At 38.2% G+C, this 26,158-nt stretch overlaps 1 protein-coding gene across 1 annotated transcript in view; it reads right to left on the bottom strand.

Annotated features, from left to right (window-relative positions):
- Positions 1–26,158, bottom strand: part of TAF1B (TATA-box binding protein associated factor, RNA polymerase I subunit B) — an 85,008-nt gene that overhangs the window by 7,386 nt on the left and 51,464 nt on the right. Inside the window, exons 9-14 of the mRNA XM_025353793.1 lie at positions 20,180–20,327; positions 14,100–14,277; positions 13,456–13,502; positions 11,309–11,399; positions 5,768–5,838; positions 5,064–5,286 (exon numbers count right to left, since the gene is read on the bottom strand). Of these exons, the coding sequence (XP_025209578.1) occupies positions 5,064–5,286; positions 5,768–5,838; positions 11,309–11,399; positions 13,456–13,502; positions 14,100–14,277; positions 20,180–20,327 (758 nt within the window). The remainder of the gene's footprint in view (positions 1–5,063; positions 5,287–5,767; positions 5,839–11,308; positions 11,400–13,455; positions 13,503–14,099; positions 14,278–20,179; positions 20,328–26,158) is intronic.

The following is a 26,158-nucleotide window of genomic DNA, read 5'->3' as shown; positions in this document are numbered from 1 at the left end:
GCTGAAACAGCAAACTACCACAAGGACAGAAAACCATACACCACATGTTCTCACTCATAAGCGGGAATTGAACAATGAGAACACATGGACACAGGGCGGGGAACATCACACACTAGGGCCTGTCATGGGGTGGGGCGCAGAGGGAGGGATAACATTAGGAGAAATACCTAATGTAAATGACCAGTTGATGGGTGCAGCAAACCAACATGGCACACGGATACCTATGTAACAAACCTGTACGTTGTGCACATGTACCCTAAAACTTAAAGTATTAAAAAAAAAAAACCTGAATCTGATCAAATCTCTAACTAATGCTAATTGCCAATCTCTTTTTTTTTTTGAGACAGAGTCTCACCCTGCTGACTGCAACCTCTGCCTTCCGGATTCAAGCAATTCTCCTGCCTCAGCCTCCCAAGTAGCTGGGACTATAGGCATGCACCACCATGCCTGGCTAATTTTTGTATTTTTAGTAGAAACGGGGTTTCACCATGTTGGCCAGTCTGGTCTCGAACTCCTGACCTCAGGTGATCTACCCACCTTGGCCTCCCAAAGTGTTGAGATTACAGGCATGAACCACCGCACCCGGCCATAACTGCCAATCTCAAACTCTAACTACACCAACATATAGGCTATCCAGGGACAGAGGAAGAGGTTAAATGGCATCACATGGCACTGTCTATATGCAAAATTCGGACTATGAGAAATTGTATGGGACACATGACCAGGATTACTCAATAAGAACATTGTAAGAAGAAAAAAGAGAGATAAAAGAGGGGGGTTCTGAAGAACTGAAACACTTACAAGCCATGTCAACCACTTGCAATATATGGGCCTGGTTTGGATTCTGAGTTAAACTCATTTAAAAAATTATATGACAATTAGGAAAATCTAACCACTGACTGCATGTTGGATAATATTAAGAAATTACTATTAATTTTTTATATCTGATTAATGGTATTACGGTTTTACTTTAAAAAATATGATGTTTGAGATCTGCTTCCAAATAATGGGGGGTAGAGGGGTAGAGTAAGCTGGAGCCTGGGTGAAGCAAGTCTTGCCATGTCACAGTTGCTGAGGTTGGGTGACAGAGACAGGGGGGTTCTTTATACTACTCTACTTCTGAGTATACCAGAAATTCCCCATTATCAACTTTAAAAAGCAAGTAAAGAAATAACATATAGAAGCTATAAACATTGAGATATTATGACTTACATAACATATATGGCCCTAAATTCCTTAATGTCTGTGTTTGCACTGCAAAACTCTGCCACTTGTCTAGGAACAGTGGCTCATGCCTGTAATCCCAGCACTTTGGAAGGCCAAGGTGGGCAGATCACAAGATCAGGAGTTTGAGACCAGTCTGACCAACATGATGAAACCCGTCTCTACTAAAAATACAAAAATGAGCCAGGGTGGTAGTGCATGTCTGTAGTAGCAGGCAGTTGGGAGGCTGCGGCACAAGAATTGTTTGAACCGGGGAGGCTGCAGTGAGCCAAGACTGTGTCACTGCACTCCAGCATGGGTGACAGAACAAGCTTCTGTCTCAAAAAAACAAACACCCCAAAACAAAAAACCCCAAAACCAATCAACCAACCAAACAAAACCCTCTGCCACCCATCAGCTGTGACTATGGATAACTACTCTTCGTTCTCTCATCTGTAAAACAGGAAAAAAATAACAGTACTTACACTTTTTTTTTTTTTTTTTTTTTTTTGAGATGGAGTCTCACTCTGTCACCCAGGCTGGAGTGCAGTGGCACAATCTCGGCTCACTGCAAGCTCTGCCTCCTGGGTTCACGCCATTCTCCTGCTTCAGCCTCCCGAGTAGCTGGGACTACAGGCGCCCGCTACTATGCCCGGCTAATATTTTGCATTTTTAGTAGAGACGGGGTTTCACCATGTTAGCCAGGATGGTCTCGATCTCCTGACCTCGTAATCTGCCTGCCTCGGCTTTCCAAAGTGCTGGGATTACAGGTGTGAGCCACTGCGCCCGGCCAACAGTACTTACACTTGACAGAGTAGACAAGATTAAATAAGAATGTATATTTAACACTTAACCCAATTCTTGGCACACAGCAAGGGCTCAAAAATGTTCACTTCCTCTACAGTCCTTTAATTTTTTTTGTATTTACTCAGAATCTTAAGGCTATTTTAATACTATACAGTAAACCAAATGCTTTATTACTAGTAGGAAATATAAAGGCCTCAAATGTTTGTTCATTGATTGGTTTAATAAAGATAAAAAATAAGCCATTTACAGTAATTCTCACAAAAATGTTGGCCTCTTGCTTTTTTTTAATATATATATATATATTTTTTTTTTCGAGATGGAGTCTCACTCTGTCACCCAGGCTGGAGTGCAGTGGTGAGATCTCAGCTCACTGCAACTTCCATCTCCCAGGTTCAAGCGATTCTTATGCCTCAGTCTCCCAAGTAGCTGGGATTACAGGCGTGCCCCTCCATACCTGGCTGATTTTTGTATTTTTAGTAGAGATGGCGATTCACCATGTTGGCCAGGCTGGTCTTGAATTCCGATCCACCTGCATTGGTCTCTCAAAGTGCTGGGATTACAGGCATGAGCCACCCACCACACCCGGCTTAGAGATATAAATTTTTAAGAGACAGGGTCTTACTATGCCCAGGCTGGAGTGCAGTGGCTACACACAGTCACAATCATTGCACATCACAGCCTCAAACTCCTGGCCTCAAGTGATTCTCCCACCTCAGCCTTTCAAGTCGCCGGGACTACAGACGTGTGCCACCACACCTGCCTAAGCTAAGCATATGACATATTTGAGTACTTCTTTTTTTGAGACTAAGTCTCGCTCTGTCACCAGGCTGGAGTGCAGTGGTGCAGTCTCGGCCCACGGCAACCTCCAACTCCCGAGTTCAAGTGATTACCCTGCCTCAGCCTTCCGAGTAGCTGGGACTACAGGCATGCACCACCACGCCCGGCTAATTTTTTGTATTTTAGTAGAGACGGGGTTTCACCATGTTGGCCAGGATGGTCTCAATCTCCTGACTTCGTGATCCGCCTGCCTCGGCCTCCCAAAGCGCCGGGATTACAGATACGAGCCACCCTGCCCGGCCTGAGTACTGTTTTTTCACTATAGTTTAAAAAAATAGTTAAAAATAATATTTTACAAATTCAAATCAAATTTTTGTGGGGCAGACAAAGCACCTCCATTTCCTGTGGAATACAACTAAAGACCACTGCTCTGCCTCATCTATGGAACTCCCAGGGAGGTCATGGCCACCTACAAGAAGTCAGGTTTTCTGACCCAGCCAACTATTATAACAACTGGGAATAGAAAAGGCATTTCAATTCATTGAAATTGTTAACTCTGCCTCAGCTAGGAAGAATCAACAGCCTCCCATACCTGAAGTACTCTTGTGGCCTTTCTCTGCTTAGTTCCCAAGCTCTGAGTGTTTTCACAATTTTACAGCAAACGTTTTGTTTCTTCTGAACTCTCAGAAATGAGTCCTTCTGCCTAACGAAATTCTCTACATAGCTAAATATCTGCTCTCAAAAGCATCGCTTTTCATTGTAACCATTTTTGATGGTTGTCTTAGAGCATATTCAGCATATTTTAGCCTTTACAGTCGCCTGTTTTTATTGTAGAAACAGTAGAAAACATGCTAATAAAACCCACCACGAAGGCACACAGCGTCTTGGGACATGCGCTGTGCTGAAGCAGGGATGTGGTCCCCTTATTTAGTGGCATGGACACGAAGGCACACAGCGTCCTGGGACATGCGCTGTGCTGAAGCAGGGATGTGGTCCCCTTATTTAGTGGCACGGAGCCATGAACTTCAGGCTCTGCGACTGGAGCTCTGTCTGCTTTGGATTATGATGCTGGCTCCCCTATCGTTGTCAAAGGGTGTCATTTATGTTTACCGTCAAGATGTCTATCAGCAGAGTGCTTCTCGGACCTCTGGTTTTGTTTCTTTGATGATGAGGAGTTTGGAAATCAGACAACTCAGCCTAAGGGCAGAGTCAGGGGCTCTGAGCAAGGGGCTAAGGGGCTCTCTGAGGAAAGAGGCTGAGTTTTAGTTACGGTCTCTGTGGCATTTTTACTGCCCAGCTGAAGCCTTTTTTGCTTGCTCTGCAGTTCTAGGCTCTGGTCTAGAACAGGATAGGTTGACAGATAAGTTTGGTGTCTAAAGTCATGGTATCACTGAAACTTCATACAATCAGAATTTAGTTTTATACTTCATGCAGAGAAAAAAACTCAGCATTTTCATCACTGACTATACTAAGCTCTATGTATCACTCACTGCGTTATACTGCAGTATTAAATCTGAGATCATCCACAATCCACCCTCATGCCCTGTGAAAAAGCACAAAGGTACGGATCACGACATAAGCTGCCATGGATGCAGAACCTGAATCTAAATATGAGGAACCATCACAACCATACTCAGAAACATTGTATAACACCACTGACATTTCTGAAAAATACAGGTCAATGTCATGAAAGACAAAGAAAGGCTGAGGGACAATCTGATTAAAGGAGACTGAAGAGATAAAATCAATCAATGCTATACCTACTCCTGAACTTGATCCTGCTATAAAAGGACACTGGGGGTCTAATGAGAAAACTGGAATATGGACTGTGGGTGAGATAAAAGTATCGTATCAATATTAAGTTTCCTGAGTTTGATAACTGTACGGTGGTCACTTAAGAGAATATCCTTATTTTTAGGAAATACTTAAGGAAGTATTAAGAGGCAGAAAGACATGAAAAAGGTAACTGACTCAGAGAAGTGACATGTACTAAAAAATACAGCGCATTCTCCTGATCAGCAGTTACAGCCACTTCTATTGCCTGCCTGCCGCACTGCAGGTTAATTTAGCTAGAGGCAACAGTTGTGCTAATTGCCTTGTATCCTCTTTCTTGATTTTTACCAGCTTTCCTAGAACTCTTACACAAGACTCAATGTATAATTCTGATTTTCGTTTCTTTAAGCTCACCAGCTTCTAATTCCAACAGAAAACCTATCTGGCTCTTATATAGGCAACTACTTCAGTTATATGTGACTTTTTCTAAAAGCATTGATTACCATCTGCAGAATTTCTGTGTACTAAGCCAATATAATGAATTCTTAGTTAGCAGTGATTGGCCTTTCTCTTTCAGGACTCCCTGAAGGCTGTGTCCATGGAAACATGTTCTATCAGTGTCTTCTTCAGTCCAGTTGAACTGAAAACTTGAAGGGCTTTTTTTTCCAGCAGTTGCTGTTGAATCAACCAGTGTGCTAAATTGTTTCTGCAGATTCACCACCATTTCTGGAAATGGAGAAAAAAAGGAAACAAAATAACAAGTTATATTAAATCACAAATAAAGCCTGGAATTTACTTGATAAGAATGTACCAATATTGGTTCCTTAGTTTTGGCAAATGTACCACCGTAATGTAACAGGATAACTTTAAGAGAAAATGAAACTGGATGAGGTGCATGTGGAAAACTACTTCAAAAAGAATGTACAATCCAAAAAGAATTCTATAAGCAAAGAATTCCCAAAATCAGAACGATTTAGGATTTTAGATTTTGGCAGGAACTGAGGCTCTGTTTTGAAGAACGGCATGTTCCTGAAGTAGATTCCTGCAGAGATTGCTTGCAGAGCATGATGCTCCTTTGGATGTATACGTGCCCCGGAACATTTGTTTAAAAAAAGTAAAAAACTTAAGCATTCAACATTTCAAGTCCAGATATTTAATTTTTCTACAATTGTGTTGCTACTTGGTATTAAGACAAAACTGGACTCACCTCTTTTTTTATATGCTACTGGTTTGTCGACAAACGAGTAGTAGAGTGGCTTTTCACTTTTCCACAGGTACCTGTACATGGTAAAGAAACAGCTGGAGCAGGATGGAGATGAAACGGACATAAACACATTGTCTGAAGCACTATCTGAGATTTCCGATATTTCGTTACAGTTCTGGCTTAGAATGGCTTATTGGCACATGTCTATATTGTCTATTGAACTTAGGCCCTAGAAGGAAGCACTGACCGAGAGCCCAGGCCAAGAGAATGGTGTGCTCCTCTCAAAAGCTGTCCAGATGCCGTGACATCTTGAAGAAGCTATTAATTATACAAAAAACATAGAAACAGTTTCCTTCACCATAAATTTCCCTTGCTGCTCATTCTCATAAAGTGAAGCCACCTCAAAACAACTGTTCCTCATTGCCTTTGCCCCAATACCTTTTTGCTGAGAGTTGTTAGTAGTACTTCTGAATAACTTACACAGAGTGAACAGTAAATGCATCTCTCTGGCACCTGATGCCAGGAAATCTATTCTACTCCTGGCGTAAAGGAGAGGAAGAGACTGGATTCCAGGATGACACAGTCCCAACAGTCCCTGTTCTGACTCAGCCTATTCTTGCCAAGGGAAGGGCAGCCAGGGAGATCCCCATGTAAAATGGGGATCCTGGATTGCTCTGGCTCTTGGGGTTCCCTCTAGGACAAACACTAAGAGCCACCTAAGGTTCCTACAGATTAGTGTGATCAGTTCTAGACTCCAAAAGGAAGTGACATGTTCTATTTCTGGTTCTAGTGGTTGTTGCTAAACTTTGCCAAGGAGACACTGCAGCTCTGCAACAAAGATAACACTGTTCATTCTTAGTCTCATTTTCATTATTTCTGTGTTCCCTAGTGCAGAGGACTTTCATAACTTACAATAATAAAAAAAAAAATCCACCTTCTTCTTGATCCCAGGCCATTTTCTTATTTTGAAAGACACTGTGGCAACAAGAAAGAGTACTGAATCAGAAGACCTGGCCCACCACTTTCTAGTGGTAGAGCTAGCATAATTTGAACGACAAATTATGGAGGCTCTCAAAGGCAGAGACTGTCTCAGCCATCCTTATGCCCCTAGTGTTGTCAGGGAATGGTAGATAGTAGGAACTCATTTAAACATTTGTTGAAGAATAACTGGATGAATAAATGAACAAAGAAATGAATTTAGCATCTCTAAACTCATCCTCTACTTTCACAGGGTTATTCTGAGGAATAAGATAATGTATATATGGGTTCTTTAAATCCTATACAATAATTAGAATTATTATTTAGTACTTGACAAAGTGGCTGGCTAGCAGATACTCAAGAAATATCTGTGAACTTTCCAGAAAAAAAGATTAAAAATAGGAAGCCAGAAATACAAATATTTTAAACATCTGTAGTATCTGTAATAATTTCTCACCATTTATTTTTAATACTAGGAAGTAATACGTATATAAAAGTACACATTTTTAACAATATTTTAGTAATATCATTTAGCAAATAATCATTTTAACCAATTTAAGAACTGATTTTTTTCAAGAATTTTTAAAAATACTTGATCAAGTCAGTAAAATCATGACTATATATAAAACAGATGTTGACTTTTTATTTTGAATTTCTGCAATGATATTAAATGTTAAGAACAGAAAGGAGTCGGGTGCGGTGGTTCACGCCAGTAATCCCAGCACTTTGGCAGGCTGAGGCGGGAGGATCGCCTGAGGTTGGGAGTTTGAGACCAGCCTGTCCAACATGGAGAAACCCCGTCTCTTTAGTAAATACAAAATTAGCCGGGCGTGGTGGCGCATGCCTGTAATCTCAGCTACTTGGGAGGCTGAGGCAGAAGAATCGCTTGAACCCGGGAGGCGGAGGTTGCGGTGAGCTGAGATCATGTCATTGCACTCCAGACTGGGCAACAAGAGTAAGAGTGAAACTCCGTCTCACAAAAAAAAAAAAAAAAAAAACAGAAAGGTAATTTTTCTAATCATTAGGTAGCAGTAGAGATGTAATTAACGTTATACAGGAGATGGTTTCCTGAAAATTATGTGAAATTAAACTTTAGTGAACCACATCACATTTAAAATATATCAGAGAGTTTGTCATTTAACGTTATGGTAAATGAGTCAGCGATTCTTTAAAATATATTTTTTGCTATTAATTTTCTTAAATAATAAAATCTCAAAGGATAAAGAATTTCCCTAAACAGTCTAATCCCAATCCCTGGGCACACTCACTGCTAAACATTCCTTGTGAATACCTAATCTAAATAGAAGTTTCTCATGTGTTTACAGTAAATGCCTATACAAGTGGCAATCATGCCGTGAATCAAGAGAGCAGTATTATGTCCTTGGGGGGCATGCTCCAAGAATGGGAAGGGTGATCTAAAATAAAACTACGCTAAGTGTTTAGAGACCTGAAATGAAAGCTTCTTCCAAAATTGACTTTACCTTGCCTGCCTTTTCTCATTACATAAAACTACAAAAGGAGACACACCACAAACCATGTTTTCCAGCTAGATGTTATCCATATACTTCTCTCGTCTGTCTGCATGTCATGTTTCCTCATTTTTAAAAATTAAGGTATAATTTACATTCAGTAAAATTTACTCTTTTCAGTGTAGTTCTGCTAGCATTAACAAACACATACAGTTGCACGTGTGTATTCACTACAATTACTATGCAGAACAATTCCATCACTCCAAAATACCTCCCACATCCCTTGACAGTCAATCCTTGATCTCAGGCAACTACTAGTCTGTTTTTCTGTCCCTATACTTTAGCCTTTTCCAGAATGTTATATAAATGGAATCAGCATAAGTAACCTTTTGAGTCTTTCACGTAGCATAATGCATTTAAGATTCACTCATATTGCTGGATGCATCAGAAGTCTGTACTGCTAAATGGTATTCCACTGTATGGATAGAACACAGTTTATCCAGTCACCAGTTGAAGAACACGTGGTTTGTTGCCAGTTTTTGGCAATTATGAACGAAACCATTAGAAACATTCCTACGCAGATTTTTGTGTGAGCTTGTTTTCGTTTCACTAGGGTAAATATCTAGGAGTGAAAAACACTGGATAACATAATAAATGTATGTTTAACTCTGAGAAACTGCCAACTTTTCAAAATAGCTGTACCATTTTGAATTCCTACACTTGGAATGATCAGTTTTTGTTTTTGTTTTGTTTTGAACCATTCTAATTGGTATATAATGATATGTCATTGTCATTTTAATTTGCATTTCCCTATTAATGATGTTAAACATCTTTTCACATGTCATCTTGATATCATCTTTGGTAAAACGTCTTTTCAAATATTTTGCCCATTTAAAAAAATGGAGTTTTTTTCTTATTGCCTAATAATTCTTTACATACTCTAGATACAAATATTTTATCAGATATGTGATTTACATTTAATTTCTCCTAGTCTGTAGCTTCTTATTCTTTTAAGTGTCTTTTGTGGAGCAGAGGTTCTTACTCCTGATGAAGTCCAATTTACCAAATTTTTTTCTTTTATAGATCATGCTTTTAGTGTCACATCTAAGAAATTTCTGCCTAATCCAAAAGGTAAGGCAAAAATTAGCAGGTGCATGCAAATTAAAACCACAATGAGATATCACTATACACCAATTAGGGCATAGAGATTTTCTGCACAGGCTTAATTTTTCTCCATGTTCTCAACGTCTTCTGTAACAGCTAGAAGTCATCAAAGCAGCCTCTTATGCTGTTTTAGGCTTTCAACTATTGTTTATTAGTGTTTTTCATAATGTCATGCATAGGAACCCATGCTTAGATATAGAAAATGTTTTAATAATTTTCATCTGACAATATGAATGATAATATTCAGAGAAACAGAGAAAAATTGGAAATTTATGTCAACATGGGGGTGGGGAAGTGTGAAACCGACAGGTGACCATTATGCACCAGAGCTCTGTGCCTGAGCAGCAGTTGGTAGTGCTTCGCATATTACTCAGCAGTAACTCACACTGCACGTGGGTGTCAGCCCTCAGCACATACTCTAGGAGGAAGGACCTTGGAAAGGGGTCCCCTCGACAGCCTCCACCGTGGGGCCTGGTACCTCCCTGGAAAGTGCCATTTTATAACCAGACTTACTTTCTTTGGCCGATAAATTATTCCCTAAAGTAGCTAAAAGCCAGGAAGTCTTAAATGTGCAACTGATATAACACTGTAATAATGAACTGGGCCTCCAAGAGCTATGTTTTCAAGTGTAGGCTGGTGTCTGGCTTCGGGTAAGGAAAGCCCTGTCACCACTGAGACACCAGGGTGGAATGGCCCCTAAACACCCAGTCCTCAGGATCTGTCAGGACTAACCCCAGCTAGCACCACAGAAAGGAAGGCCGATTCTCCAAAATGACCTAAGACACATAACAAACTCTCATTCCTGCTGCTATTCATGTGCCCACTGAGAGCCACTGACTGAAGAGCCACTCCTCTGATGAGGAGGAGGGGGCCCGGTTTCCTGGAAATCCATGGGCTGTTGGGATAAATTCACCTCCACCCCTCTTCTTCATTGTGCATCGATCCTGCCTACTAACAGGGAACCTGTCACACTTCCCTGCTTTGGAAAGGATCATCTCCACAGTGCCTTTTCCATTCCAAGAGTCTGTTTTTCTATTTAAAAGCCCTCTGAAATTCAGAGGAAAAATAATCTAGTTCTACTCTCATCCTGGAAAATTGAGTCTTAATTACGGTATATAAGTGGGCATTATTATGTTTTTTTAACTGATGAAGAAATAGGAGCTGAACGAATTCTCATTTCAACTAATTGGGGAACCTTGATTTTTCTCAAAGGATATAAAATTACTGAGTCGAATTAGTATTACTGTAAATTTACATTAAATACAGAGATGTTACCTTTTTCTTCAAAGCCTCATAGAGACTCAGACTCAACAAAAGGTTAAGTAACGCCCATGGGCACACAGCTAGCTTGTAATGCAGACAGGATTCAAACCTAGCACTGCTTATGCTCTCTCTACTCTACCACAACGAGCCCACATCAGAATGACAGTTCAAAGAAAGGCAGTGACACTGGCTGAATCAAATGGACTTGCTGTCTGCTTTGTTTTAACTTTCACAGGGGTCTTTATTTTGGGGGAACATTCCAATTACACGTGTTGCAAGGTAACATTTGTAATCTTTTTAATATTGGGAAGCATAGACGAGAAATGACTAAATATTTGAGAAAGGGGAAGAGGGAGGAGTATTAGAAATATAGGCAAGTCTCACGTAAATTACAAAAAGTTAAATTATAAAAAGTATACTGTGGTATCCTGCATTGGATCATGGAACAGAAAGAGGACATTAATAAAAACACTGGTGAAATTCACATCAAATCTAAAGTTTGGTTAATAGTAATATAAAAAAGAGAAAAGTTAAGAGCGTAGGGCTAATATTTCCAGAAAAAAAAGTCACAATGCAGATCAGTGTATACTGATGAAGCTTCAGCTTTCAAATGTAAAGTAACAGACACAGAAGTAAAGCAGGTGCATCTAAACCAGGAAAGAGAACATACTTGGCCCTTGCTTCTTCCCACTTTTGTTTTTTCTCATCAAAAGCTTTCTTCATAATTTGGTACCACTTTCTGAAATCAAACCATGGTTTATCTGAAAGAAATAAAATCCAGGATTATTAACCAAATAAATCACACTATAACATACAGTGTTCATTTGAGTTTTCATTCATTGACATAGCTAAACATTTATATACTAGCTCTTGGAAACTACGGACGGAGTCATTGTCTCTCTCCTCTAACAGGACTCTCCTGAGAAATCTGTCACTCCCTCCTCTAAGTTCCTACCTATATTGCAGCCCCAGTTAAATTATACTGAAATCATCTTACATGTCTGCTTCTCCTAGACTTGACTATTACCTCCTTGAGAACAGAACACATATTTTGTTTGCCACTACAAAGAAGGCCTGCTCCTCCCCTGAAAGCCAACACCTAGCACAGTGCCTGGCACACAGTGGTGTTCCAATATGATGAATATGTGTATTAAGGAAAAAATTATTGATAAATGTGTAAAATGATACTATAGTAGCTGAACCCAGACTTCCAGTTTCATCAGCTCCTATTCCCATTCTTCCTAATTTTAATTCAAAGAATCTAGAAACATGTAAGAAAGTGGACTGCATCAGACAGTTGGTGTGAGCGTGTGATTAAGATGTAGACGTCAGAGAGACAACAGAACTGAATGCAGTAAAGTATAAAAACTCACTCCTCACTCTTTCAGTCCATATAGGGATTATTTTCCATTATTCTCTGGGAAGGTAGTCTCTTTCCATGTCTAACTAAAAATCTTTTCAACTCGCCAATATAATTGTTTAATCCAATATGATCTTGTAGATCATACAGCCACAGAGGAGAGAAAACTACCAAAAGAATTATAAGAATAGAGGAAAACTATAGTAATCGATAGAACTCATGGTTCTTTGACCTGGAGTAAGTCACAACTTTTCTAAACCTCAGTCTCCCCATCAACAATGCTAGGGGCAGGGGATGATGATTAGCAGGAAGAGCAGAGAGAAATGACAGTGATCTTCGCCCTGCTGACAGCATGGATTTATTTTGAGGCTTACAAGGGAGACAGGTCAAAGTACTCTGTTTATTCTATATGTCTACGTAGTAAATTATCACCTTTTAGCATTAGCGGGGCTATTAGAAGACAGCTAGTTCAACCTTTCACTCTACATAGAAGCCAACATGAGCAACATTCAGAAAGTAGTATTTTATTTTGCACATGTAGTATTTTATTTTGCACATATTCTGGAAAGAACACACAAACTGATTGCTACCAATAAATTCAAGCCTCTAAAACCAATGAACATAAATCCTAATGAGAACATTAAGAAACTGGAATTGAATTTAATAATTCACATATTCACCATACTTCACTGAGCTGCTCTTAGGCTAGTCACTATGTTAGGCACTAAAAATACATTAAAAGAAAAAAAGAAAAAAAAGATATGATCCCTCCCTCCAGAAGCTCACACTTCACTTGTCTATCTGTCTATCACTTATAAAGTACTTATTAGATGCCAGATGCTCTTCTAAGCACTTTACAAATATTGGCAATCTAATAGGGACAGATGTACTTAGGCCATTAGTTAGACCTCAAGGTACTAAACATCTAGCAGAAGTCTGAACAAGAGTGACTGTGGCAGGGGTTATTAGTTCTGATTTGGGAAGAGGTGAAGCATTGTGAAGTGGATAGGTGTGAAGACCAGACAGAAGAGTGGTGTTTATGCTGCATCTTGAAGCATAAAGAAGGATTTGCCAGGGACTGAACAGGAGTTGGGGTAAGAAGGAGTTGGGGTAAATAGAGAGACCAACAAGAGCAAAGGCTGAAAGCATCAGAATAGACAGGATGGTCACAAAGCTACCTGTAAATTCATGATCTAGCATGGCTGATGAGTAGAAGTTGGGAATACAAAGCTGGCTGGTCTTACATATAATAGGGACTCACTGGTATTTTTTAGTACCCTAGAGATACAAGTAGGTAATTATATGAAAAAACAATACTGGTACAATATTTAGTTTGTATACATGTGTATGTGCATGTGTATGTGTATATTTTTCAAAGTTGTTTGCCTACATTTATTCCATCTTTTAATCTATCATCTATGACCACTTTGAATTTGAATGATAAAAAATTAAAATACCTTTTTTGTTCTTTTCATTATGTTTTTCAGCAAGATTAGACAAGGACCTGGAAATAACAATAAACAAATCAATTTATTTAGAAGTCATGTATTTGGAAAGATAAATTCTGAATTCTTCTGAGAGAAAAGTATAGAATAGTATTTGAAACTGATAGCAAGTTTTCATGGAGAAGCTATCACTGAAACAGAGAATGAGACACTATAAATACTGTCACTCTTTGTTGGCATTTGGGAGGGGCGACATATTAAGATGCCTTTACTTTCTAAAATAATCTTTGAGAACACATATTGCCAGGAGCCTAAAGGAATACAGACAGAGATTTATGAAGATACTTTAAAACTAGGAAATCAGTGGAGCAATGAGGAACGTTGCTACCTAAAGAATAACAGGTATAAAACATGATCAAACAACTGACAACCAGCTGAGTCAAAGTACTGTGTAAGAAGTAATTGTGACTACTAGTCAATGTTCTATAACAATTGAGAGTCTCCATTTTTTGAGATAACATATAATTAGGTAAATACAGTACACATTTTTTCTTTATTTCTTTTTTTAAAGTGTTTTCATGACATTTAAAGCTTTCTTAAAAAACTAAGATCAGCACCATAAAACGTTACTTGTCATAAAATTGACATACACTTACCACTCTAAATTATCATCCAATAGAAAAAGCAGTTTCAATACCACCACAATGATAGCTACAGCTTGTACATCGTACTTAACAGTTTTTGCCATTTTAGCTATAGGATCAAATGTCAGAAAATCCACTTCTCCCATTCCAGTCATTTTCACCACGTGGCAAGTTAAGTTATGCATTTCATCTGAAGAACAAAACAGTAAAATGTAAATTAAATTATCTGGCAACTAGATCATCCCCAATGTATATATCCATAAAAAACTCTTTATCTTAAAACACAACACTATACAAGAACTCAGAGACACATATTCTGTGAATAAAACACCAAAACATGGCATCCGTATAGAAAAATGAATGGTAGAATCTTAAAATGGCGTATCATTCCCTATTCTGACTTCCTAAAACATCTACTATTTCTAGGACACATCCTGGCATCTGGCAGCCACATACCAGTTGTTTCATCCACATCTCTTGTCTGTGTTTCTATAGCAGTGTGTGCTCACCTAAAACTAACTCCACTCCCTTATAAGATCAAAAGCTTCTCTAGCAATGTATGTGCACTGGCTGGCATCCTGGCTGGCACACTGGAAGCCCTCAACAACTGTTTAACTAGATATATTACTTTCCTAAAGAAATTATATCTTAAGCATAGACTACACCTATTACTCAAGACTGAATAACATGGGGCTTGGAACCAGAAAACCTAGGACCTATATTTAAGCTTTCCAATCATTAGCTTTGTGACTCTTGGATCAGAGTCACTTAGCATCAGTTTCTTCATTTCTAAAATTGGTTATAATGAGAATAAATTGAAGTTATGCTCAAGTGAATAGACTTTGAAAACTCTTAAAGTTACTAAACAAAGAATTTCTGTACTTCCCAATCTAAGTATGTAAGATGTGACCACAGCCTACTCTAATCAATTTCAAGTATGATAGCCATTATTTATAAGAGATAATGAGCTTGTATGGAACTGAACTGAATCTCCTACATGCATTCAGCCACCATGTCCTGTTAATTCCATTCTCTCAAGGTGGCATACAGTACCATGGTTGAGAAGAGACTATGGAACCAAACTGCCTGGACTAGAGTCCCTGCTCCATCACTTACTAGCTCTGTGACCTTGGACATGTTATATAACCTTTCTGTGCCTCAGTTTTTAAACAATCTATCTAAAACAGGAATAAGAATAGTATGTGCTTCATAACGATTGTGAAGACTGAATTAATGAATACACCTAAGGCACTTGGATCAGTGCTGACTGCTTTCCAATCCATCCCCTTTCTTCCCTTCACTGTTGCTCCTTGGGCCACCCTTAGAACTGCTCTCCCTTTCTCTAGTCTTACTCTCCTGTGGCCCAAAGATCGTATTCCCCTGCTCTCATGAACTCACTAAAGCCTTTAGCTCCCAGCCTAATCTCCATAGTTCCCCCAAACAAGCCATATTGTCACTTGCCTCTCTGCTTTGCACAGCTACTTTTGCCCCGTTGCCTAGAAAGCCAGTTTCTTTCCCCGCATTCCTCATCTCAGGCTTTGCCTGGCTGAAGCTCACTCATCTTAGAGAACTTGGTTATACCAGTGACTTCCTCTAAGAACAGACATGATACCACAGTCTCCTGTGACTGGCCCTCTTCTGAGTGCTAAAGCAGATCTCCTGGCATGTACCCTTCTACTGCACTCAGTTAAGGGTTTATCTTTCTGTTTCCCTCTTAAACTTGAGGGTGACTCAATCTTGTTTTATTTGTCTTCCTAACTGCTACGACCCACACATAATTGGTACTAATTACATGTTTATGATAAAGAATAAATAAAACACAAAATTAATTTCTTTCTTGAAACATTTAAGTAAAAACAATTTTTGCTGATTAAAAAATGCTTTGTTAACATAGAAACAGAACACATATAACAATGATAATTCAAAATACAGCATCAAAGAATTTTTATGTCTACCAGATTCTGATAGCTTGGCTAAAGTTTTCACTTGGCTTTTATTCTTCCAGCAAACATTTACTGAGCAACTACTGTGTTCTGGGTACTTAAGATACAGACACAGTCCTTTTCCTCAAGTCCTTTTCCTAATGAGAATGCAGTACGGTACAGGCTATGACAAAGATGGGAAGGTGCTTTCAGGAAATGCGAACAGTCCAACAAGGCTTTAGTACTGAATGTGAAGAGGTTGGCAGGGCCAGACAGTACAGGTCTTTGTGAGGCAGAGAATTTGGACTGTTATACTATCAAGATAATTTCAATTTACAGGTTTCACCTGAATTTACTCCCTGGCTTCATTCAGATGCAAAAAGATGAGGAGGTAGAAAATAAAGCTCAATTCAACAAGCATTTACTGAGTGTCTACTAGGTACAAGACACTGTGCATTAATATAATGGAGGAAATTAGAGAAATGAGTGATAGACAGGACTCTTACACTCAAACATGTACACTTCAAACATGGGAAAAAATTAATTTTAAAATACATGCACTAAAATTTTAAACATTATTTATATTGGGTTGTAGAAGCTATAGTCTCTTCTCAGATAATTTAAAAATCAAAACCATATTAGTATTGTTATTCTAAAAAATGACATTTCTTGAAATATTTCTCTTCTTTTAAAATTAATATCTTGGCCAGGTGTGGTGGCTCACACCTGTAATCCCAGCACTTTGGGAGGCCAAGATGGGCAGATCACCTAAGGTCAGGAGATCGAGACCATCCTGGCTAACACAGTGAAACCCCGTCTCTACTAAAGACACAAAAAATTAGCTGAGTGTGGCGGCAGGCGCCTGTAGTCCCAGCTACTCGGGAGGCTGAGGCAGAAGAATGGCGTGAACCGGGAGGCAGAGCATGCAGTGAGCGGACATCACGCCACTGCACTCTAGCCTGGGCGACACAGCGAGACTTCGTCCCGAAAAAAAAAAAATTACAAAAATTAGGTGGGCATGGTGACGGGCGCCTGTAATCCCAGCTACTTGGGAGGCTGAGGCAGGAGAATCACTTGAACCTGGGAGGTGGAGGTTGCAGTGAGTCGAGATCATGCCACTGCACCCCAGCCTGGGTGACAGAGTGAGACTTTGTCTCAAAAAAAAAAAAAAAAAAAAAAAGAATTAAGATCTTGAACTGCTCCCCTTATGCCAAAAGTACAGACTAACTAAAAAGCAACTGGAAGAAATGATGAGAATGGTAGCAAGCACAGTATAGGGTCTTGGAAGGGAGCAGAGCGTGGGAAGAGCACAGGCCTTGGAAGGGGAAGACTGGGTTGTAGGAATCTACTCTGCCATCTACCAGCTGGGTGTCCCTGAACTGCCCTAAGTCTCATCTGTCAAGGGGAAGCCTACTTGTCCTCCCTTCCCACCTTCACAAAGGAGAGAATTTATATATGGGCACTTTGGAAACTTCAGAAATTACATGCATGAAACAGAAATTACAAGTGATCATGAACACCGTCAGAAACTCTCTCCAGCAGGCTCGTGGGTGACAATGGGAGGAACCATACTAGAGGGTGGAGAGTGCATCTGAGCTCATTGATGGCCATCAAAGGGGCAGCGCTTACTCAGGCAGGGCGTGTGTGACATACTTGCTGAAACCTTTCCCCGAGCCCCAGAGGCTACCTGGTCACCTTTAAAGGCATTGAGGAGAGGTGGCTATTGCCCCAGCATGTTTAAAACCACTTTTAGCTTTCTGGGAACACTAAACCCTATCTTTGTAAAAGTACCACATACACAGATCTCTTCTTTTTGATCAATGGCACCGCACAACTGATGGCATTACCGAGAGCAATATTTGTAATTACAAACGGCACATTCTGGAAATACTCTTATAATCTTATGTATGGGTGGTTTGCAAACCAACTGTAAACATTTTAGAATCTAAATCCTAAGATATAGGGAGTATCATAACTTAATTTGTAGATCTATTTTTTGTTTAAAAAAAAAAATAGGCCAGGCTTGGTGGCTTATGCCTGTAATCCCGGCACTTCAGGAGGTCAAGGCAGGAAGATGGCTTAAGCCTGGAGGTTCAAGACCAGCCTGGGGAACATGGCAAGACCTCGTCTCTACTAAAAATAATAACAACAAAAAAAGCTAGCCAGGTATGGTGCTGCGTGCCTGTAGTCTCAGCTACTCGGGAGGCTGAGGTGGGAGGATCACTGGAGCCCAGGAGTTCAAGGTTGTAATAAGCTACCATCACGCCACTGCACTTCAGCCTGGTCAACCGAGAAAGACTTTGTCTTTAAAAAAAAGAAAAAGCTTATTGCACTCCCCATGCCCACTAATAAGTAATACAACTCAATATAGGATATTTATAAGACACATAAAGGTAGGAGAAAAAAAAATAACATGTGTTACCCTAACTTAGAAACAGCCACTTTAACATTTTGGTATATTTACTTCTAATCTTTTCATGAATGTCTTCGTTTTAGGTAGCTGTGGTTATGTTATATGTTAATTTTGTAATTTGGCTTGACTTTTTATAACATAAACATTTTCCATGCTTTTATGAACTCTTCATAAACATTATTTTAAAAGCTACATACCTAATGTTCCACTGAATGCATACACCACTGTTTACATAATCCTTCCCTTTCTTTTGGATATTTAAGTTGTTTCTGATTTTTCAATATTATAAAGAGACTAATAACATTTATGTGTAATTTTTTTCTATATTTCAAATTATTTCTATTGAACAGACTGTGAGAAGTGAAATTTTTCTACCTCCATTTTTTATAATACTGCCTCCAAAAAGTCACTTAATAAATATCAAATGACAATAACGTCTCTCTGCATATTATAATGGATTTATTTCTACTCCTTACAGGAAACGTTAGGCAAGAAAAATAGTTAAACTATAGATATCAGCCAGAAAACCTACCATCCCCTCTCTGTCCAACAACAAACACATGAGATAGATGCTTGCTTGCTATTAACCAGGCTGCATCAGTTATATTTTGATAATCCCTGGTGTTCCTTCCATAGACCAGTATTCGCTCTATAAACTCAGGATTTAGAATATAAGACAGCATACAAGAACTTTCCATACTTGAGAGACCCATCAAAGAAGCAGAAAGAAAAAAAAATCCAAAATAGTAATTCTGATATACAACATGTCCAAATGCAGAAATAAGATCTTCTAAATTCTGGAATCTTAAATAATTACTGATTTCTGGAATGTCAATAAGAGCCATATTCCTTAGCTTTAGAAATGTTACATTTGAAAAATTTAAATTATTTTTGCTCCTGTTTTAAAACAATTTTAAATTATGACAATACTTACATTTATATACATGTTACTACATATTTATATTCATATTTATAGTTACTGTGCATACAATTTTGTATATTGCTTTTTTCACATAACACACGTATTTTACTCTCCTATTAACAACACATTCAATTACATTTTTTACATTGCTTCAGCAATGGTATAGTCACACCATGTTTATTTTCTCTTAAGAATATAAGTCCAAAATTTCTCATATTTCTAGTCTAACAAGAAATTCAGGACTGGATTCCACCAGCAGATTCCATTGAGGTTACCTGTGTGTTGGTATACTATGAACCAGGTATAGTGAGGCTCTTTTTACATTTTATGTTTCACTGCCTTAAAGAGCTCAATATGATCTGACCAGACTTTCATCTCCATTTGTTTTATGGACTGGATATATTATCAAACAATAAAAATGTTACAGAGATTAGCTTCTAGGATTTTTTAAAAATTAGAATTCATTACGTAATAATAATGCTTCATGCAAATTAAAAAGTACTATTTTGGGATGGGGGACAGGTCATTAAAAACATACACTGAAACATTTGGTACTTTACTTGCACTTAGCAAACTTACTATAAAAATCAAACATCTTCTTTCAAGCATAAATCCCTCACACCAAAACAGAACTCTATTTCTGAAAACTCTATTTCTGAATATTGTCCCTTTAACGATTTTAAAGGGTCTGAATTATTTTAAGAAAGAATTTTGAAATTAAGTTTCATGTTACCATGGACCTTTTCAGGTGGTTCTAATACTCTGTGATTTGAAAAGTCTGCTTACCGTAACTCGAGTAGTTAAAGTGTCCCCACAATATATGCCACACACTTACCAGGGAGGTTGACTTCCATCAAGTATTTCATACACAGTATGTTGGGATGAAGATAGCAGTCTTTAGTTATGTCTGGAAAACGAGGCAAATCTAAAAATGTGCCAACTTCAATTGTTTTTTTATAGATATCCTCGTAGTCAGGCCAAGACTGAAATAAAAGAGAGATCATCATAGTCGCAATTTTTGCAACAAAAATCATTTTAAAAAATATGTTCTGATTTAGAATAGCTATTATTAAAAAGTCAAAAAATAACAGATGCTGGTGAAGTTGTGCATAAAAAGGAACACTTATGCACTGTTGGTGGGAATGTAAGTTCAGCCACTGTAGAAAGCAATTTGGAGATTTCTCAAAGAACTTAAAACAGACCTGCTATTCAAGCTAGCAATCCCATTACTGGATATATACCCAAAGGAATATAAGTCATTTATATATGCACATGTGTGTTCATCACAGCACTATTTACAATAGCAAAGACATAATATCAACCTAAATGCCTACCAACAGCAGACCAGATGAAGAAATTATGATCCACATATACCATGGAATACTACACAGCCCTAAGAACAAGATCATGTCCTCTGCAGCGACATGGATGGAGCTGGAGGCCATTATCCCAAGCAAATTAATTCAGTAACAAAAACCCAAATGCTGCATTTCTCACTTATAAGTGGGAGCTAAACATTGAGTACACATGGACACAAAGAAGGGAACAGCAGACACAAGGGCCTACTTGAGGGTGGAGGGTGAGGATCAAAAAACTACCTTTACTGCGCTTACTACCTGGGTGACAAAATAATCTATACATCAAACCCCCACGACATGCAATTTACCCATGTAACAAACCTGCACATGTGCCCCTTGAACCTAAACTCAAAGTCAGAAAGAAAAAAAAATGTTCTGATTTAGCAAGTAATATGTTCCAAGCCAGAGTATTTAGAATGCTTAAGAAAAGAAAAAGGAACAGATAAAACTAACATGCATTCACTGAAAAAACTCTGGAATTTGGAGAAAAGTATGAAGGGAGAAAACCCCCATAAATCCTTAATATTTTAACTCAGCAATTTTAAATGATACATACTAAATGTTAAAAGCCACTAAAATTCCATTTGGCTCGTACAACCCGATCACAGTTAAAATGTTTTCATGACTGCTCTGATACACAACTTTCCTCTCACCTTTCTCACCTGCACTCTCTCATTACTCTTCAAATTCAGAGCTAACAAATGCAGATCACTGTTACATAATATTCACGTGCTTTTCTATATGGGAGTAACGCCAGGCTTTAAGTCTAGTAGTTAAAAATCCACAATTCAACTTTATACTAAACTGGCCCACATAAAAGCATATAAAAAGTATATAAAAGTTCAGGAAAGCTATGAACAAATATTAATATATTAATTCTGTCTAGCACTTACTTTAAGAACTCAGTTTTTTGCATATACCATTTGTATTTTTGCAATTTATAAACATTCCTAATATTAATACTGCATGTAATTTTTCATTTACTCATCTATTCTCATAAAAAATTTAGTTTAGAGCGGCCGGGCGTGGTGGCTCATGCCTGTAATCCCAGCAATTTGGGAGGCCGAGGTGGGTGGATCACGAGGTCAGAAGATCAAGACCATCCCGGCTAACACGGTGAAACCCCATCTCTACTAAAAATACAAAAAATTAGCCAGGTGTGGTGGCGGGCACCTGTAGTCCTAGTTACTCGGGAGGCTGAGGCAGGAGAATGGTGTAAACCCGGGAGGCGGAGCTTGCAGTACGCCGAGATTGCACCACTGCACTCCAGCCTGGGCACAGAGCGAGACTCTGTCTCAAAAAAAAAAAAAAAAAAAAAAAAATTAGTTTAGAGCCTATTATATGCAAGGAATTGTGCAAAGTACTTTGGGAAATAAAAACATGAATAAGATAATATCAGAAATAAAAAGATGAATAAGACAATTTCTTTAAAGAGTTGACAATCGAGAAAGGAGATAAGGCTTGGATAAATAACTATAGTACAAAATAGAAAGTTATCGGGTTATAACACACATGTGCTTGCGAGATTTCAGAAAACTAACATTTCTGATATGGTAGAACACTATTAAAATTGAGTCTAATATAAAAATTTTGAAAATCCATTTTGCAGTATCTATTAAAGTTGAGCATATGTACCTCCTAGGTCAAGGGAATTCTACTCCTAGTTATGTATACCCAGCAGAAATGTGTATGCATGACCATAAAAGACATGTACTAGGATGTTCATAACAACACTATTTGTGACAACTCTAGGCTGGAAATTACTCAAATGTCCGTAAATTACTTATCTACAATAGATCAGTAAATTGTGATATAATCTCACAATGGAACAGTATTCAGTAAGTGAATGTGCTACATGCAACAATGAGTCAATCTTCAAAACATAATGTTCAAAGAAAAAAGCCAGATGCAAAAGAGAACAATTCCATTTATATAAAGTATAAAACTCAGTAACTCCGTCCCCAACTTCTGTACTGTTAGAAGTCAGGATCTGATTACTCTAAGGGTGGGTAGGACAGGACTGGAAGGGAGCACGCAGCAGAGCTCCTGGGGTGCTAGTAATGCTTCTCCATGAAGCTGGCTGCTGGGGATGTGACTGTGTTCAGGTTGTGAAAATTCATCATACTGTATATACATTTATGATGTGTAGACTTTCCTATGTGTCTATTTTACCTCAATAAAAAGTAAAAAAAAAAAAAAAGCTTCATGCATCACCTTTGTGGGAGAAATCATCGTTCAAATACAAAGGTGGAAAGACCTTAATGGTACAGGGGTATATGCTTATACAGAAACAAGTATACTGTGAATTTTTAGAATTTATAACTATGCGTGATTTTCCTTTGCCTGAAGTTAAAATCTTCTCTGTATTACATTTATTTTGGTACAACTATTTCAATAGCTAAACTCTTACATTTCCTTAGGAAAAATGCCTTCAGTTTATGTTATATTACCAACATATGATTGATCTGTAGCTGAAGAATACAAAGTAATTTTCTGTTAATCCAAAGTAGCAATGTGGCATTTTAAGATTTTCTTTAATGTTGGGATACAGTTAATCTACTTGTACACTAAAATACTATTAATTGTATTTTAATCTGTGAATTTTAAAAAGAGAAAAGAAAAATAAGTTCTCAGCAACCTTTGAAAAGAACGTGACTTCTTTTTTATTTATAAAATTAATTAATTTAGACCTCTGGTTCATTCTGCACAGAATTTGAAACATCTTTTCAAGCTGAGACAATTTAACATTACCAATAAGATTTATGGCAATCTTAATGCTTTTAAATAATGCAGGTAAGAGATGCAATTAAGTACTTTTATCTGCAAACAAAACACTAGAGCGGTAAAAGTTCCCCTTAGAAAAAAAATCATCTAAAAAAGGATTTAATGGATGATAAATTCATAAGTATGTGTAAGGTCATTAATGAAAAGCGACTTGGTAGGTTAAAAGGATTTAGGATATTTTCAAAACTTCCACACTAAAAGCTGATACATCAAACTCAACATCTGGTAACAAAGAGACCACTAGTCTTTCAAATATGAATTGAGGAGAAAATAATTATCAAGTGTGCTTATCTAACTATTTACCCTATAGATTAGATTCCAGATTCTGCTAGTCTCCATTCAGTATTATAGATTTCATTTTTAAAAATTTCTTTTATTTTTAAACAGAACTAACTTTTCCTTTTTGAGTAACACTCAAAATATTTTTTTAAAGGTGGCAAAAGGGTTTTCAATCCCATCCCATTTTCTTTTAACCAATCTTGTCTCATTGTTATACATTTATGTTGTTTCCCATTTTTAAACCAGTATAAATAACGCCATGATGAATATATGTTAGCAACATTTAAATTTGATTATAAAAATAACACATCAACATTATAGAAAATTTAGGAAATATAAAATTCTATACTAAAAGATAATAAAAATCTCTGACAACTTGGAGAAACCCTCTGTTAGGATCTGGGTGGACTTTCCTCTCAGTTCATTTGGGCACATCCATATTTATAACATTGGGATTTAAATTCAACAGCCTATTTGACATCTCTACTTGGATTATCTCTCTAGTATGTCAAACTTATATATCCCAACATCTTCCACATCCCTAAATTTTAATCCCTCCAGCAGTGTTCCTTACCCAGTCACAAAAAGCAAACATTTAGGAACATCCTTGACACCTCCCTTTCCTCACACACCACATTCATTCCATTCCACAGACTGTTCACTCCACCTGCAAGCTTGGTCTTCAGTGATAGTCCTTCTCATCACAACTCTACCCCAGACCCAAACTATCAAAAACCTCCTGACAACCCTATATCTGCTTCTACCTCTTTGCAACTGGGAGCCAGGGTAAGATTTTATTTTATTTTATTATTTTATTTTTTTGAGACAGGGTCTCACTCTATTGCCCAGGCTGGAGTGCTGTGGCATGATCATACTCACTACAGCCTTGACCTCCTGGGCTCAAGTGATCCTCCTGCCTCAGCCTTCTGGGTAGGCTGCGACTACAGGCATGCGCCACCACACCCAGCTAATTTTTTTCTATTTTTTGTAGAGATGGAGTTTTGTCATGTTGCCCAGGCTGGTCTTGAACTCCTAGGGTCATGCAATCCGCCTGCCTTGGCCTCCCAAAGTGTTGGGATTACAGGCATGAGCCACTGCACCCAGCCCAGGGTAAGATTATAAAATGAAAATCGGGTATGTCTTTCCCATACTAAAATCCCTCTAATAATTTACATTGCTCTTAGGCCAAGCTCCTGCCTGTTTGAGAGCTTTCGTACAAACTAGATTAAGAATATAGTTTCATCTCCTGAATTATGACCTAACATTATGTTTTGTGAGAATTTTCTTTTTTTTTTTTTTTTTTTGAGACGGAGTCTCGCTCTGTCGCCCAGGCTGGAGTGCAGTGGCGCGATCTCGGCTCACTGCAAGCTCCGCCTCCCGGGTTCACGCCATTCTCCTGCCTCAGCCTCCTGAGTAGCTGGGACTACAGGCGCCCGCCACCGCGCCCAGCTAATTTTTTGTATTTTTAGTAGAGACGGGGTTTCACCATGGTCTCGATCTCCTGACCTTGTGATCCGCCCGCCTCGGCCTCCCAAAGTGCTGGGATTACAGGCGTGAGCCACCGCGCCCGGCTGTGAGAATTTTCTAATGCCACGAGACAACCTGTGAGAACATCATTTTGAGTGACTGTAAAATATTCTTTATGAATCCATCATTTCCTTATTACTGGATATTTATGTTAGATATACATATCATGCATCATATTAAGCAGCTAAGAAAACGTGCTTTGATAGGCTGTTTCATGACTTAGGAAAATATTCATAGTACAATACTCAATTTTTAAAATGCAGGAGACAAATTTGTATATACGCTTCAATCCTAATTTTGCAAATATGTTTATGCACATTAAATAAGACAATCAAAAATAGCAAATGTTAATGGCATTCATGAGAAATCAGACTGTAATTTTCATCTCCTTCTTTATACTTCTCATTATTTTCTACATTTCTTCTAATTCTGAATACATTACTTTTATAATAAGAAAAAAATAACATTCAAAAATATATTATGGTTGTCTAAAAAATTAAACATAGCCTTACTATATGATCCAATAATAGCACTTCTGGAATTGAAACCAGGGACGCGAACAAATATTTGTATACCAATGTTCCTGTTGGCATTGCTCACAATAGCCAAAAGGTAGAAATGACCCAAATGTACACCAATGAATGGATGCACAAAATGTGGTATGTATGTACATAAATGTATATATATTTTATATAAGATAAAGCTGGATATTAGCAAGTAGTATAGATTTTGAATTTTTTTTTTTTTTTTTGAGACGGAGTCTCGCTCTGTAGCCCAGGCTGGAGTGCAGTGGCCAGATCTCAGCTCACTGCAAGCTCCGCCTCCCGGGTTCACGCCATTCTCCGGCCTCAGCCTCCCGAGTAGCT

The sequence above is a fragment of the Theropithecus gelada genome, chromosome 13, assembly GCF_003255815.1.
Source record: "Theropithecus gelada isolate Dixy chromosome 13, Tgel_1.0, whole genome shotgun sequence".
Taxonomy (NCBI): Eukaryota; Metazoa; Chordata; class Mammalia; order Primates; family Cercopithecidae; genus Theropithecus; species Theropithecus gelada.
Note: the sequence above shows the minus strand (reverse complement) of the source record. Positions and strands in the feature narration are given on the sequence as shown.